Source organism: Schistocerca americana, chromosome 3, assembly GCF_021461395.2.
Source record: "Schistocerca americana isolate TAMUIC-IGC-003095 chromosome 3, iqSchAmer2.1, whole genome shotgun sequence".
NCBI classification, from domain to species: Eukaryota; Metazoa; Arthropoda; class Insecta; order Orthoptera; family Acrididae; genus Schistocerca; species Schistocerca americana.
Window position 1 is genome coordinate 871,694,387 of NC_060121.1, and position 16,091 is coordinate 871,710,477.

The following is a 16,091-nucleotide window of genomic DNA, read 5'->3' on the forward strand; positions in this document are numbered from 1 at the left end:
CTTTGTCTTTCATGAAAATACAGATTATACTCACGTATGTTAATGGTAATTAGTTAAAAGTGAAAAATTGAAAATTGAATTTTAAGGAGGCAGATGGCAAAACAAGAGGGGAAGTAAAAATATTCCAGCTTGCTTCGTCACAAGGTGCATCACTGACCAATTGCATGTTTCACATTTTGTTTCATTTCAGAAATATATGAGGTGGCCAAGTTAGGTGTGACACCCTGTGTAGTGTAGAATTAAAGCAAACTGTTCACATGAGTGTGTTTTTTTAATTCATACCAATTCTTTGAGAGAAGCTAATTTTCCCCAAAAAAATATTATAATGTTTGAGCATAGAATACGTTTTTGGACACTGCAGCAGACTAGCCTTTGCATTGTTTGTCTGTGATTCCATGCATGTGTTCATTTACAAAAGATTTGCCACCACCATAATTCAGTCTGCCAAATAATGTACACCAGAAGACTACCAAAAGCAATAGATACCTGGCTGGTCCAAAAACAGTGAGGAGTTGTACCAAAACTTTCTCAAAAATGGTGATCAAGAAATAGCAGATGAACAACTACACAGTTTAGATGCAACTAGACATTGAAAGTGGGTGGAAACAGTAGAAAGCCTAAATTTTCTGACAAGCATGGACCTCGTTATGGAAGGTAGGACGCAGGCCCCCCAACATGAAGGGATGAGACAACAGTTAGTCGGAATGCCATTCCTTCACATCTAGTAGCAACACCCAGAACACCAAACACAACAGAGTCAAGGTGAAATTAGAACTCAAAACCCTAAAAGCAAAAGCCACAGAAGCCAGCCAATCCTGTCGCTTTACTTGTGAAGAAAAATCAACAGCACTTAAAAATGTTAAGCCAGCTAAAGCACCATGACTTGACAATGTCCATCCTAAATTCCTAACTAGCAGTGAGAAATACTCAAAAGTGTGAGTGTCTCATTTCTTCAGAGACATTATGCAAATCAGCAATGTCCCACAAGATTTGAAATACCTGAAGATGATTGCTGTATTAAAACCTGGCAAACCAGCTAAGACTAAGAGCTGCAGAACAGTAGCCTGGTATCTGTGACTTACAAGCTACTAGAACAGTTTATCATAGTAGAATAAGTACAAGATTACTTGAAGCAATCTCTGTCAAACAAGCAGGCTTCCAGCCAAAACAACGCTGCACAGTTTAGTTCTGTAACTCACCATGTACATTTAGGCATAATTTCAAAGAAAACTTAAAACCACAGCTGCATTCATTGACTTATCGGCAGTCTATGATACAGTGAGGAGAGAAGACATGATATACAAGCTTCTTCATACAGTTCCTTACAAACCAATCGCTTGCATAACCAACAATAAGCTGTTCCAAGTAGTCATGGAATCCAACATCAGCTCCCCAACAAAGTTAAAAAATGGTTTATCACAGGGATAAGCTTTTCTCTCCTTTTCTTCAGCTTGTACACTACAGACATGACAAAAACAAAATCAAGGAAATTTGGTTATGTTGACCCGAGAACTTCAGTGAAGTTGGAAAGTACTTCCACAAATGGAGACTCCAACCAACACCACCAAAACATAGGTTTCTTGTTTCCACCTAAATAATAAACATGCTGGAAGATCATACAGTGTGAAAATGCTATACTTATTCACGGTAAAACATAAAATGTCTTGGTATAGCCTGTGGTAGAACTCTATATTTCAGAGAGCATCTGACAAAAACAGTTGAAATATTGAAAATGAGAAACATCATTCGAAAACTTCATGGTACAACCTAGGAAGCACTGCATTCACCAAACATTCTTCTGCTCTGAGTCTTGTCTTTTCAGCCACTGATTATTGTGGTCCAGTTTTGCTAAACAGCCCGTATACACAAAAGATAGATGTCCAACTAAATAACACCATGAAAATGATTGCTAGTGTTATTAAATCAAAGACTACAGAATGGTTGCCAGTACTAAGCCACATTCCATACTTTCATTTACAACACATAGACGCTCTCACAAATAGTACAATAAGATCATGAATGGTAAAAACCTACCAATCCGTGAGAATATCAGTGATGCAAATCATAGCTGACTCGAGTCTAGATGACCACTAAAAGTAACAGCAAGTGTCACTGCGAAAGTTCCATAGACTCAAGAATGTACTGGATGACAAGGTTATAATATGCCATGTATCACCCAAAAACACCAGGACTTGACTTGCCCACACAAAACATGGTTAATGATGAAGAGAACTAGAACCTAACATGGCTGATGTGCATTTTTTTAATTTTTTTTTTACACACACATCTGGTAAGCAACCACTCCATTTTGTTATTCCGGAGACCCACTGACTATCAGACACATCACTGAAGAATGCCCCACAAGATCATACTTGGTAGATCAGAAGACTTCCTGCTGGGAGCTCAAAATGCTCTAGATGTTTGTTTATAAGATTCTATATTGTAAATATTATCCTCTACACTCTTTGTATCATTGTTGTAGTTGTGATCTTCAGTCCAGAGACTGGTTTGATGCAGCTCTCCATGCTTCCCTATCCTGTGCAAGCCTCTTCCTCTCGGAGTAACTGCTGCAACCTACATCCTTCTGACTCTGCTTTGTGTATCCATTTCTTGGTCTCCTTCTATGATTTTTACCCTCCATGCTTCCCTTCAGTAATAAATTGGTGATCCCTTGATGCCCCAGAATGTGTCCTATCAACCAATCCCTTCTTTTAGTCAGGTTGTGCCACAAAGTCCTCTTCTCCCCAACTCTATTCAGTACCTCCTCATTAGTTAAGTGATCTACCCATGTTATCTAAAGCATTCTTCTGTAGCACCGCAATTTGAAAGCTTCTGTTCTCTTCCTGTCTAAACTATTTATTGTCGGTGTTTCACTTCCAAATATGGCTACATTCCATACAAATACTTTCAGAAAAGACTTCCTGACACTTAAATCTATACTCAATGTTAACAAATTTCACTTCTTCAGAAACAATTTCCTTGCCATTGTAAGCCTACATTTTATATCCTCCCTACTTCGACCATCATCAGCTAATTTGCTCCACAAATAGCCAAACTCATCTACTGCTTTAAGTGTCTCATTTCATAATCTAATTCCCTCAGCATCACCTGATTTAATTCGACTAGATTCTATTATCCTCATTTCACTTTTGTTGGTGTTCATCTTATATCCACCTTTCAAGACACTGTCCATTCTGTTCAGCTGCTCTTCCAGGTCCTTAGCTGTCTCTCTCAGAATTACAATGTCATCAGCAAACCTCAAAGTTTTTATTTCTTCTCCATGGATTATAATTCCTACTTCAAGTTTTTCTTTTGTTTCCTTTACTGCTTGCTCAATATACAGATTGAATGACACGGAGATAAGCTACAACCCTGTCTTACTCCCTTTTCAACCACTGCTTCCCTTTCATGCCCCTCGACTCTTACAACTGCAGTTTGATTTCTGTACAAACTACAAATAGCCTTTGACTCCCTGTATTTTACCCCTGCCACCCTAATAATTTGAAATAGAGTATTCCAGTCAACATTTTCAAAAGCTTTCTCTAATGCTACAAATGCTAGAAACATAGGTTTGCCTTTCCTTAATCTATCTTCTAAGATAAGTCGTAGGGTCAGTATTGCCTCACATGTTCCAGCATTTCTATGGAATCCAAACTGATCTTCCCCAAGGCCATCTTCTGCCAGTTTTTCCATTCATCTGTAAAGAATTCGTATTAGTTTTTTGCAGGCATGACTTATTAAACTGATATTTCAATAATTTTCACACCTGTTGACACCTGCATTCTTGGAGATTGGAATTATTATATTCCTCTTGAAGTCTGAGGTTATTTTGCCTGTCTCATAGATCTTGATCACCAGATGATAGAGTTTTGTCGTGATGGAATGTTGTCTACTCCTGGGACCTTTTCTTGAAGTGGGTCTTTCGGTGCTCTGTTAATTCTACACCCAGTATCATATCTCCTATTTCATCTTCATCTACATCCTCTTCTGTTTCCATAATGTTGCCCTCAACTACATCACCCTTGTATAGACCCTCTATATACTCTATGAAGATGGTGTCTGTTCTTTCGGACATATCAGAAAGAACAGATACCTTCGGTGACCATGCACCACTATAGAATGAAATGGTAATTAAATCAAGACCCTACACTGTCAACAGGCATTGATATACATCAACAGAGACAGTTGAAAATGTGTGCCCCAACTGGGACTTGAACCCGGGATCCCCTGCTTACATGGCAGATGCTCCATCCATCTGAGCCACCAAGGGCACAGAGGATAGTGTGACTGCAGGGATTTATCCCTCATATGCTCCCTGTGAGACCCACATTCCAAGCTTAATTTCCACACACTACATTCGTAGTGCTCCTGCCCATTACACTCATTACTCGTGGTAGACAATCTTACTGAGTCCTGTAAGAGTTTGGGCAATACGTGTGCATCCGCACAGAAGAGGGAGGTCAATGGCCGGTTAACTACATGAAGATGGTATCTGTTCTTTCGGACATGTCTGAAAGAACAGATGCCATCGGTGACCATGCAGCACTCTAGAATGAAATGATGATTAAATCAAGACCCGACGCTGTCAACAGGCATTGATATACATCAACGGGGACATTAAGTTGGGAATGTGGGTCTCATAGGGATCATGCAAGGGATAAATCCCTGCAGTTGCACTATCTGCTGTGCCTCGGTGACTCAGATGGATAGAGCGTCTGCCATGTAAGCAGGGGCTCCCGGGTTTGAGTCCTGGTCGGGGCACACATTTTCAACTGTCCCCGTTGATGTATATCAACACCTGTCGACAGCATAGGGTCTTGATTTAATTATCCTTTCACTCTATACACTCCTTCTAACTTTCTGCTTTCCCTTCTTTGCTTAGGACTGGTTTTCCATCTGAGCTCTTGATATTAATACAGGTGGTTCTCCTTTCTGCAAAGGTCTCTTTCATTTTCCTGTCGGCAGTCTCTCTCTTACACCAAGTGATATATGCCTCTACATTCTTATATTTGCCCTCGAGCCATCCTTGCTTAGTCATTTTGCACTTCCTATCGATCTCATTTTTGAGACGTTTGTATTCCTTTTCACCTGCTTCATTTACTGCATTTTTATATTTTCTCCTTTCATCAATTAAATTCAATACCTCTTCTGTTACCCAAGGATTTCTACTTGTTCTTGTCTTTTTACCCACTTGAACCTCTGCTGCCTTCACTATTTCATCTCTCAAAGCTACCCGTTCTTCTTCTGCTGTATTTCTTTCCCCTGTATTTGTCAGTAGTTCCCCAATGCTCTCTCTGAAACTCTCTACAACCTGTTGTGGTTCTTTCAGTTTTTCTCCTTAAATTCATATCTTTTTGCAGTTTCTTCAGTTTTAATATACGGTTCATGACCAATAAATTGTGGTCAGAGTCCGCATCTGCCCCTGGAAATGTCTTACAATTTAAAACCTGGTTCCTAAATCTCTGTCTTACCATTATATAATCTACCTGAAATCTTCCAGTGTATTCAGGCCTCTTCCACATATACAGCCCTCTTTCATGATTCTTAAACCAAGTGTTAGCTATGACTGCTGTGCTCTGCGCAAAATTCTACCAGGCAGATTCCTCTTTCATTCCTTACGCCCAGTCCATATTCACCTACTACTTTTACTTCTCTTCCTTTCCCTACTATCGAATTCCAGTCCCCCGTGACTATTACATTTTTGTCTCCCTTAACTATCTGAATATTTTCTTTTATTGCATCATACATTTCTTCAATTTCTTCATCTGTGGAGTTAGTTGGCATATAAACTTGTACTACTGTGGTAGGCATCGGCTTCATGTCTATCTTGGCTGCAATAATGCATTCACTACACTGTTCATAGTGGCTTATCCTTGCTCCTATTTTTTTGTTCATCATTAAACATCTTGTTCCTCCTGCCACCAAACTTCACTAATTCCCACTACATCTAGCTGTAACCTATCCATTTCCGTTTTTAAATTTTCGAACCTGCCTGTCCAATTAAGGGATCTGACATTCCACGCTCCGATCCATAGAACGCCAGTTTCGATTCTCCTGGTGGCGACATCCTTCTGAATAGTCCCCGCCTGGAGATCCTGATGGGGACTATTTTACCTTCAGAATATTTTACCCAAGAGGATGCCGTCATCATTTAACCATACAGTAAAGCTGCATGCCCTCAGGAAAAATTATGGCTTTAGTTTCCCCTTGCTTTCAGCCATTCACAGTACCAGTACAGCAAGGCCACTTTGGTTAATGTTACAAGACCAGATCAGTCAATCATCCAGACTGTTGCCACTGCAACTACTTAAAAGGCTGCTGCCCGTCTTCAGGAGCCATATGTTTGTCTGGCCTCTCAACAGATCCCCTCTGTTGTGGTTGCACCTATGGTATGGCTATCTGTATTGCTGAGGCACGCAAGCCTCCCCAACAATGGCAAGATCCGTGTTTCATAGGGGGGGGGACTCTTTGTATCAATGTGTCAAAAAGACACAACACACTGCATACTGTACAAAAGATTGTTTATAAATATAAGTTAGGAAAGGGGCTAATTTCAAGATGTAAGATCTTAGCAGTAGCCCAAACATTTTTAAGTCTAAACTGAAGAGTTTCCTCATGGCTCACTCCTTCTATTCTGTCGAGGAGCTCCTGGAAGAGATAAAAAATTAAGCAAATTCCAGTGTTACATTCTTGATTTTCTTTATTTAAACTAACGACTTGTTTCATTTTATCTGTTTCTACAATCGTGTTATAATTTCATGTATTGACTCGTTCCATGACCATGGAGACTTCTCCTAAATGTGGTCCCACGGAACAATAAATAAATAAATAAATAAAAAATAGAAATTCCATCAGAAACTTGTGCCTTATTCATTTTGAGCACTCATAATTGTTGTTTAACACCAGTGGCCTTTTTTCAGTATTTCTTGAGTGAGAGGGGGAGAGAGAGAGAGAGAGAGAGAGAGAGAGAGAGAGAGAGAGAGAGAGAGTGCGTGTCAACATTGGTACTGTAGCATACTTATGTGAGAACACATTTCTGAATTTAGAATTTCATTTCAGCTTCCTTGACTCCTCTCTTCAATTTCATTATCAGAGTGGCACAGGGGGGATTGGATACAGGCTTGAATCCTTTGGTTACTTATGACCAGAAACACTTTGCCAGGATCTGACTTTGGGAAATTTTCACATTCTTCGCACATAACCCTTCCTACGGATGTGCATTCTGCTTGTTAGTCTTCTCTATCACTTTCTGTTCATTCTCTGATGTAATGAGAATATAGTAATCTGTGTTTTTACGAAGTGCTTTGGATGGAACATTTAAATCAAGGTGGGTCTTTGCCATCTTTTGTTAGTTTACTTGGTTTATAATGGTTTTGAGCTTTAACCACAATTGTTCTGTGTTTGTAAAATTTTAACTGAATATTTTGAGTTTATTTGATCTACACCTATAGTTCACCAGCCACATCATAGTGTGTGATGGAGGGTTGTTGGTAACTGACTGTTAGTTCAACCAAACATACATTCTCTTAGCTTTCTTAATGGGTTTATTGTCTTTGGGGAGCATCATATCCATAACACCACCATAATTGCTAATCTGTGTTTCATTGGTGACACTTGTGCAAAGATCGAGTCTGTTTCTTTTGCTAGTAGGCCAGTGGACTAGTTAGTTATCTGCAAATGTGTTCAGTATTACTTCATAAAACTGTTTGTCCTTGCTGCTGATTATGTATCTGTAGTTTCCCCAGGTGTTAGAGAACAAGTTAGTCATTACCTACTGTTACAATATGCTTGGGAAATTTCCACGCTATCAAGTTTCATTTGTCTTTGAAAGACTCTATGACTGATGTGTCTAAATCTGGTGGCCTGTAGAAACATTCGATTATTAATCCAAGTCCACCCACTCCATTTACTGTTGGCAGTATTAGCTCACAGACAGACTCATTTTGGACCTTGCTAGACCTAATGTTTCTGATTCTTACCATAACCACTGCTGTTGTTCTTGAACATTCTAATCTATCTTTCCTATATCAAACAATGGAAAATCAGGGATTGAATGTAACAATATTATGAATAGGATAATTGCTATTCACCATATAGCGTGGATGCTGTATAGCAGATAGGCACTACTAAAAGACTATCACACAAAATAAACTTCACACACACACAGCTTCAGCTGTCAGAGACTGCAGTCGTGTGTGTGTGTGTGTGTGTGTGTGTGTGTGTGTGTGTGTGTGATCTGTTTTTGACAAAGACCATGTTAGCCGAAACCTTATTTTTTGTGTGACAGTATTTTTGTAGTGGCTTATTTTTGTAGTGCCTATCTGCTACTCAGCATCTCTGCTATATGGTGAGTAGCAACTATCCTGTTCATAATATTGTTACTATTTTTCCTATATACATTTCACATGTCGATAAAAATTTCTCTACTCTCTAAAGTGGATTTGAACCAAGTCTCAGTTCTAAATATGGGGTCGGGGTAAATGATATTTAGAAGGTTCTTGGACATTGTTGTGAATGCTCCAACAATTCTTCTTCTTCCTGGTGTTTTCCTATGCTTCCACAAGCTTGGCATGTTATTTCGGATGTGATAATGTTAGTTGTAATGGGTAGCCATATGCCATTCCTGACCCCGTCACTTCTCCCGGAATGGAATCTGTGTACCCTATCTGGCTGTGTCTAGTGTACATCATGTTCAAGTGTGAGAATGTTTTCTAAATGTTTGTATAGCATCTGTCTGAGGTGAGACATAGGTACGAGCCCAGTATTTACCTGTTCAGATGTGGGAAACCACCTAAAAGGCTTGCCAGCACATCTGGCCCTCGTGATTAATCCGGCAGGTGGATTCGATTCACGATCAGCATGCTACCTTGTATCCCAGGAGCAGGTACCTTAATATGCTTGGCTAGCTGGGCAATTAACAACTAATATTTTAAGAGCCTCATTCTCCACATCTGCATCCTGATCTGTTACAGTAGTTGCTTTGTCTTCTGCGGGTTTTTCTACTAGAGGTCTCGGTGTTTCTCTTAACTCTTAAAAATATTCACATTTCATGCACACACTGCAACATGCATGCCCATTTCCAATGTATACTGCATGCCAAACCTATCCATGATGACTTTTCAAGTGTAGTGTAGGTTGAGAAATCAACATCAGAGCTCATAGCAGAACTAGTGAAGTCTCTTTAGACTCTCCACACAATTCCTGACAAGAGGGCCTTCGTAAGTCTTCAGAATGATGCTGCTAAAACCCCATTCTGAGTGAAGCCACCTGTCAGCACCATTTCCATCACTCTCTCCAGAGAAACAACAATGATGTCATATCCCAAACAACAGATATTATTGGTGCCACAATCAGTGATGATCTATAGCTGACTGCAACTTGTGCTCTCAATAGTTCCTGGAACAGTCACTTTCAGATGGAAGATGATATCTCTTGATGTACAAAGTGACTGCTTGCTGAGATGGTCCTCTTCCATGACAACATTTCTCTAAGACAGACCCCCATCCACACCTAAAATTTGAACTGCCTACAACAAACAGACCCTTCTTTTGCTTCAATAGGTGCCTGACCTTAACAGAGGGGAGGTGGGATCCCACGGGCTCTTTCTCAATATCAGTGGAAGTCAGTGCCTCAAATTTGTTTGTTAGAAGTATTGTGGTAGCCCTTTGGCCAACAGCCACAGACAGCCTTGCCTGAGAAACAGTGCCAGATCTGGACACAACCCAGCCACCATCAGGAGACCACTTTGTGATGGACAGTAGTTTGCTCTGCACTGTGAGTTGCCTCATGATGTTAAAAAACTTTCAGTAATTGTTCCTCACCATGTAGCCTCAATGTGAAGATGTCATCAGGTAATTACTAAAACCACAATCTCAAAACAGCAGCTAGTGGTGGCTTCTGTCGGTCCTCTGTGTAAAGGTTTGCCACCGATGGTAAAAAAAAAAAAAAAAAAAAAAAAAAAAGAGGCTTCCCCTTGCCACTTTGCAACTCTTCCAAATATTCATTCTGAAAAACTCATACCTCAGTAACGAAGTTAGGTAATTCTCCAACTAGTGCCATTTATGCTAAGAAATTTATAAGTGCTACACTGATAAATAAGATGTTAACATCAAATTAATATATCCAAGTGCTTAAATGAAGTAATACAGCACTTAAGATTCTGGTTTATTGTTTTGGAAGAGTTAAGTTCATGTCACTTTCCAGCCATCTTGTTTTGCATTTGTTGTTATTTTATAAATTATTTTAGATGAATACTGGAATGGTTTCCTCTCAGTAGACCTTGCCATCTAGGAGTTAGTATTCTATACCCAGTTACTTCAGTTTTGATGGAATTCTAAACTTTAACCTAAACTTGTGAAACAAAACTAATAATTGGGAAGGGCAGGAAAGATCACTTCCAATATTGAAGGTATCAGTGTTTCAAAGTGTACCAGTTTTTCCATTTACTTATTAGTTATGGAATCATCTTCTGGAGCAATTCATTGCCATAAAAAAGTTTGACACTTACTAGAGTTGTGTGTGGAATGTTTCAAAAAATGTTTTGCCATAGTCATTTTAAGCAAGTAAGGATACCAACCACTACCTCACACTGTATCTTTTCTATTATGACTTTCATACCTGACAACCCTTCTTATGATGAAACAAATGAAACATACTAACATAATAATACAAGAAATAAATGTGACCTACACTGTAACCTAAAGAATTTGTCTCTAATACAAAAAGGTGTAAAATGCACAAACACCAACATCTTAACTCGCTACCAAATAATAAGAAATCCTCTGTGGTATTAACAAATTATTTGAAAGTGATTTAAATCATTTTTGCTCGTGATGAATCAATATTTTTAACAGACAGAGTTGTTTCCCACATTTTTTGATTTTAGTGCCATAATTTGTATTTGTTTTTCTGTTTTATTTTTGTATGAGTAATGATGTTACTGTAATAAATGTGGAAAATATGGGTAGTATGTTTAGATTTTGCAAGGTGTAAAAGTCGCACATTGACCTGACATGGAAATTTCATAAAACAAAATTTCCGAATTACTACCATTATACCATTTATTTAATATAGAACTAGTTTCAGGATTTCACCTCTCATTATCAAAAATAACGAAAGTCACTTGTTGTGAACCTCAAACATTGTTGCTGCATAAAAACATATAAGAGCATATGAATTATCCGTATGTGATAGTGCCTATCTGTGACGCAACACCTCCACTATATGGTGAGTGGCAATTTTCCTTTTCATAATATTGCTACATATGATGGTGCATGTATACATAAGAGTGTGGTGGTGCATGTATACGTCAGAGTGCCAACTGATGAGCAGGGGTACTCGAACTGCCCACTAGCCAACCAATCAAAAAACAGACTGCTTATGAAATGACACTTGGATGTTTATGTGTGTCACCATGTTGATAGTCTACATGCTCTGAGATGGTTATGCATGACAGTGGCATGTAACATTTCTTCTTAGTGACCTCACAACAGGTGATCTTTGTTGCAATTGCGAATGAGAGGTGAACTCTTGAAACTAGTTATGTCCTAAATAAATGGTACATAGTGATATCTATTTGGAGACGCCTAAAATTCCAAGTCAAATGAGCTGTATTACCTTATCCTAAATTCTTTGTTATGATAAATAAGATTGTACACTGATGATTTGATGGTTGAAGGACAGATGTCATGTACATTGGTTTAAGAACACTCCTTACACTGTTCAGGTGATAGTATGTGGAACACTGACTCGGCGTGCAGTGGAGCCAACATGGATGACTGCATCAAATGCAAGGAGTGATCGTGTGGGATCAGAACTGAGAGCAATGGTGCGAGCTCCGCCAGGCTACTGCATCGTTGGTGCAGATGTGGATTCTCAGGAGTTGTGGATAGCCGCACTGCTAGGAGATGCTGCTCAGACACGAATACACGGTGGAACACCACTTGGCTGGATGACATTAGCCGGGAAAAAGAAAGATGGTACAGATATGCACAGTGTCACAGCCAAGGCAGCTGGCATAACACGTGACCAAGCCAAGGTTTGTGGAGGCCACAATTGTTCCCTTGTTTAACTGTTTGTGTTTGTGACATGTAATTTTACATGCATTAGCAGTGTGAAAATATGTACTCACACACACACACACACACACACACACACACACACACACACACACACACATATATATACACGTGCGCGCGCACAAACACAACTCACACACATGACTGCAATCTCAGGCAACTGAAACCACACTGCAAGCAGCAGCACCAGTGCATGATGGGAGTGGTGACTGGGTGGGGGTAAGGAGGAGGCTGGGGTGGGCAGGGGAATGGGTAGTATGATGGGGATGGCAGACAGTGAAATGTTGCAGGTTAGGCAGAGGGCTGGGGAGAGTTGGGGAGGTGGGGAGGAAGTCGTGGAAAAGGAGAGGTGGGGGGGGGGGGGGGAAGACTGGGTGTGGTGGTGGGATACTAGCTGTGTAGTTCTGGAATGGGAACGGGGAAGGGACTGGATGGGCGAGGACAGGAGGGTTACGGGAACGTAGGATGTACTGCAGAGAAGGTTCCCACCTGCACATTTCAGAAAAGCTGGTGTTGGTGGGAAGGATCCATATGGCACAGGCTGTGAGGCAGTCATTTAAATGAAGGATATCACATTTGGCAGTTTGTTCAGCAACAAGGTGGTCCACTTGTTTCTTGGCCACAGTTTGTTGCTGGCCATACATGCAGACAGAGGCTTGTTGGCTGTCATGCCTACATAGAATACAGCACAGTGGTTGCAGCTTAGCTTGTAGACCACATGACTGGTTTCATAGGTAGCCCTGCCTTTGGTGGGATAGGTGATGTTGCTGACCGGATTGGAGTAGTAGTAGTAGTAGTAGGTGGTGGTGGTGGTGGTGGTGGTGGTGGGTGGATGTATGGGACAGGTCTTGCATCTAGGTCTATTACAGGGGTATGAGCCATGAGGTAAGGGATTGGGAGCAGAGGTTGTGTAAGGATGGACGAGTATATTGTGTAGGTTCGGTGGATGGCGGAATACCACTGTGGGAGGGGTGGGAAGGATGGTGGGCAGAACATTTCTCATTTCAGGGAAAGACAAGAGGTAATCGATACCCTGGTGGAGAATGTAATTCAGTTGCTCCAGTCCTGGGTGGTACTGAGTTACAACGGGAATGCTCCTCTGTGGCCAGATGGTGGGACCTTGGGAGGTGGTGGGAGACTGGAAAGATAAGGCATGGGCTATTTGATTTTGTACGAGGTTGGGAGGATGATTACGGTCAGTAAAGGCTACAGTGTATATTTCAAGAGGGACTGCTCGTCACTGCAGATGTGACGGCCACGGGTGGCTAGGCTGTATGGAAGGGACTTCTGGGTATGGAATGGGTGGCAGCTGTTGAAATGGATGTATTGCCGGTGGTTAGTAGGTTTGATATGCTGAACACACTGCCAAACATGATATCCTTCATTTCAACGACTGCTTCACAGCCTGTGCCATATGGCTCCTTCCCACCAACACCAGCTTTTCTGAAATGCGCAGGTGGGAACTTTCCCTTCAATATATACTACGTTCCCATAACCCTACTGGCCTCAATCTTTGTTAGTTGCTGTCCTCACCCATCCAGCCCCTTCCCTGCTCCCTTTCCACCACGACACCCAGTCTTCTTCTCCTTCTTCTTCTTCTTCTTTTCTCGCTACTCCCCCCCCCCCCCCCCCCCCCACCACCACCACCACACCTCCCCTCCCCAACAACTGGGTATCTGCCCCTGCCCAGGCGTATTAGGGATTTGATATAGGTACTGACACTAATACTGATTTCATTCGTCTTTTCAGTGGTACAAGGATTAAATTGGGACAATTCTCATGGGTTTTCCCTTGTAAAGGAACATTTGAAAATAGATATAAGTTTTTCGGATTTTGCTTTGCTACCCATAGTTTCAGCTCCTGTCTCCTTCGTTAGGTACTGGTCACTAACTTTGGGGCTACAAACAGCCTGTACAAATGACCAGAATTTCTTTGTGTTTTGTGAAAGATCATGTGGCAGTATTCTGCTACAGTAGTCATTGGAGGCTTCATGCTTTGCTCTCTTAACAACAAGACATGTTTCATTCAGCATCTCTCTATATACAGTCTTATGCTTTGTTTAACACCTGTTATGCAGTAGTCTCTGTTTCTTTAGAAGTTTCTTTACAGTGACTGTCTACCACGGAGGCTCCCTCCCATTATGAACTGTTCTACAGGGTACATAGCTATCCAATGCATGGTCAACTATTCTTTAAAAGTTGAGTCAGAGTTCCTCTTCATGCCTCTACCCAGTGCTGGAAGTTTCGAGTTCCTCATTGAGTTATGACACTACTCATTTTTTGTGTAGTTTACTGAACATATATATCTTTCTGCTTGTTTTAGTTCTCCTTTGTACTTTGGTAATCATTGTTGTCACAACCGAATCATGGTCACTGATACCAGTTTCGATGTGGATGTCTTCAAAGAGGTCAGCCGTATTTATTGCCATTAGATCTAATATTTTGCTATCGTGAGTGGGGTTCCAAACTATCTGTTCTAGGTACTTTTCAGAGAAGGCATTAAGTAAAGTTTCACAGGATGTCTTATCACATGCACCACTAACAAAACTGTAATTTTTCCCAATTAACTGTTGAATGATTAAAATCTACACTGATGATTACAGTATGATTGGGGAACTTACATACAAGTGAACTGAGATTTTCTCTAAAGTTTTCAGTTACATCAGGAGAGGAGTCTGGTGGACGACTGGGTGTCGTGGTGGAATGGGAGCAGGGAAGGGGCTGGATGGGTGAGGACAGCAACTAACATAGATTGAGGCCAGTAGGGTTATGGGAACGTAGTATATATTGCAGGGAAAGTTCCCACCTGCGCATTTCAGAAAAGCTGGTGTTGGTGGGAAGGATCTGCAGCTTCAATTTCTATCTTGGTGTATTTGAGTTTTTTGCCTACTGTGAAAAATACACCACCTCTGTTTCCCATTAGCCTACGTTTTTGATATACACTTAAATTTTGCCCAAAAATCTCACTGCTATCAATTTCAGGTTTTAACCAACATTCTGTACCTAATATTATGTGAGCTTCATTGCTTTTCAGGAGCACTGAACTCTGGCACTTTGTTGCAAATGCTTCGGCAGTTTACCACTAGGATTTTAATAGTCTTACCTGTGGGAGGCATTTCCTTTAATCATACACTGATGCTCGTGGGCTTCTTACACTATCGGTACCTGGGTTGGATGGAGAGTTATGTAATCTAAATGACCCTTGTGCCGCTGTGTGCACCCCATGAACAGTCAGCCACCTAAGTAGCAGCAGAATTGCAGCAAAGGACAACAGACCTTTAGCATCTAGAGTAGCACTGTGGGACAATACCAAAAATGGAAAGGGTTTTTCTTTTGCAGAAGAGAGCCATGCAGAATTGTAGCAAAGGGCAAAAGACTACAATCCTTCATGGTTCTCTTATGCAAAACAAAATACCTTTTCACATATACACTGTCCAACCAACAATTTCGAGATGCTATCTTTCACTGAATCTTAAACTGAGCTAGCGGGATGCACTTCACCTGTTTTGGGGAAACTATTTCGTCCAGTGTCATGAGGAGGCAAATACAAAAGGGTAAGGGTCTATTAATCATCGGCAGTTCAAACATACTGTGAATGGTGGTACCCATTAGGGAAATGGCAGCAAGGGACAGGAAAGTACACCAGGTGCACTCAATATGTGTGCCTGGAGGCCTCATTCAACATGTTGAAGAGGCTGTTCCAGCAGCCATTGAGGGAAAAGGGTGCAACCAACTGCATACCGAGGAGCATATTGGAACAAACAATGCCTGTCATCTGGTCTCAGAGGTCATACATGTGTCATTCCAGCAACTGGGACGGAAGGTTGAGAAGACTGGCCTGTGAACGGAGTTTCAGTGAAGCTCACAATTTGCAACATTGTCCCCTTGATTCTGAGTCGAGTGGAAGGACTGAACCAGAAACTTGGAAGGTTGTGTGACAAGCTAGGCTGCGACTTCCTGGACTTGTGCCATAGGGTTGAGAACTGTAGGGTCCATCTAAATGGGTCAGGTGTAC

At 41.0% G+C, this 16,091-nt stretch overlaps 1 protein-coding gene across 2 annotated transcripts in view; it reads left to right on the plus strand.

Annotated features, from left to right (window-relative positions):
- The window catches only part of LOC124606872 (DNA polymerase subunit gamma-1, mitochondrial), a 145,329-nt gene that overhangs the window by 90,419 nt on the left and 38,819 nt on the right, over nt 1-16,091 (plus strand). For both annotated transcript variants that reach the window (XM_047138960.1, XM_047138961.1), the window contains exon 9: nt 11,726-12,037. In XM_047138960.1, the coding sequence (XP_046994916.1) occupies nt 11,726-12,037 (312 nt within the window). The remainder of the gene's footprint in view (nt 1-11,725; nt 12,038-16,091) is intronic.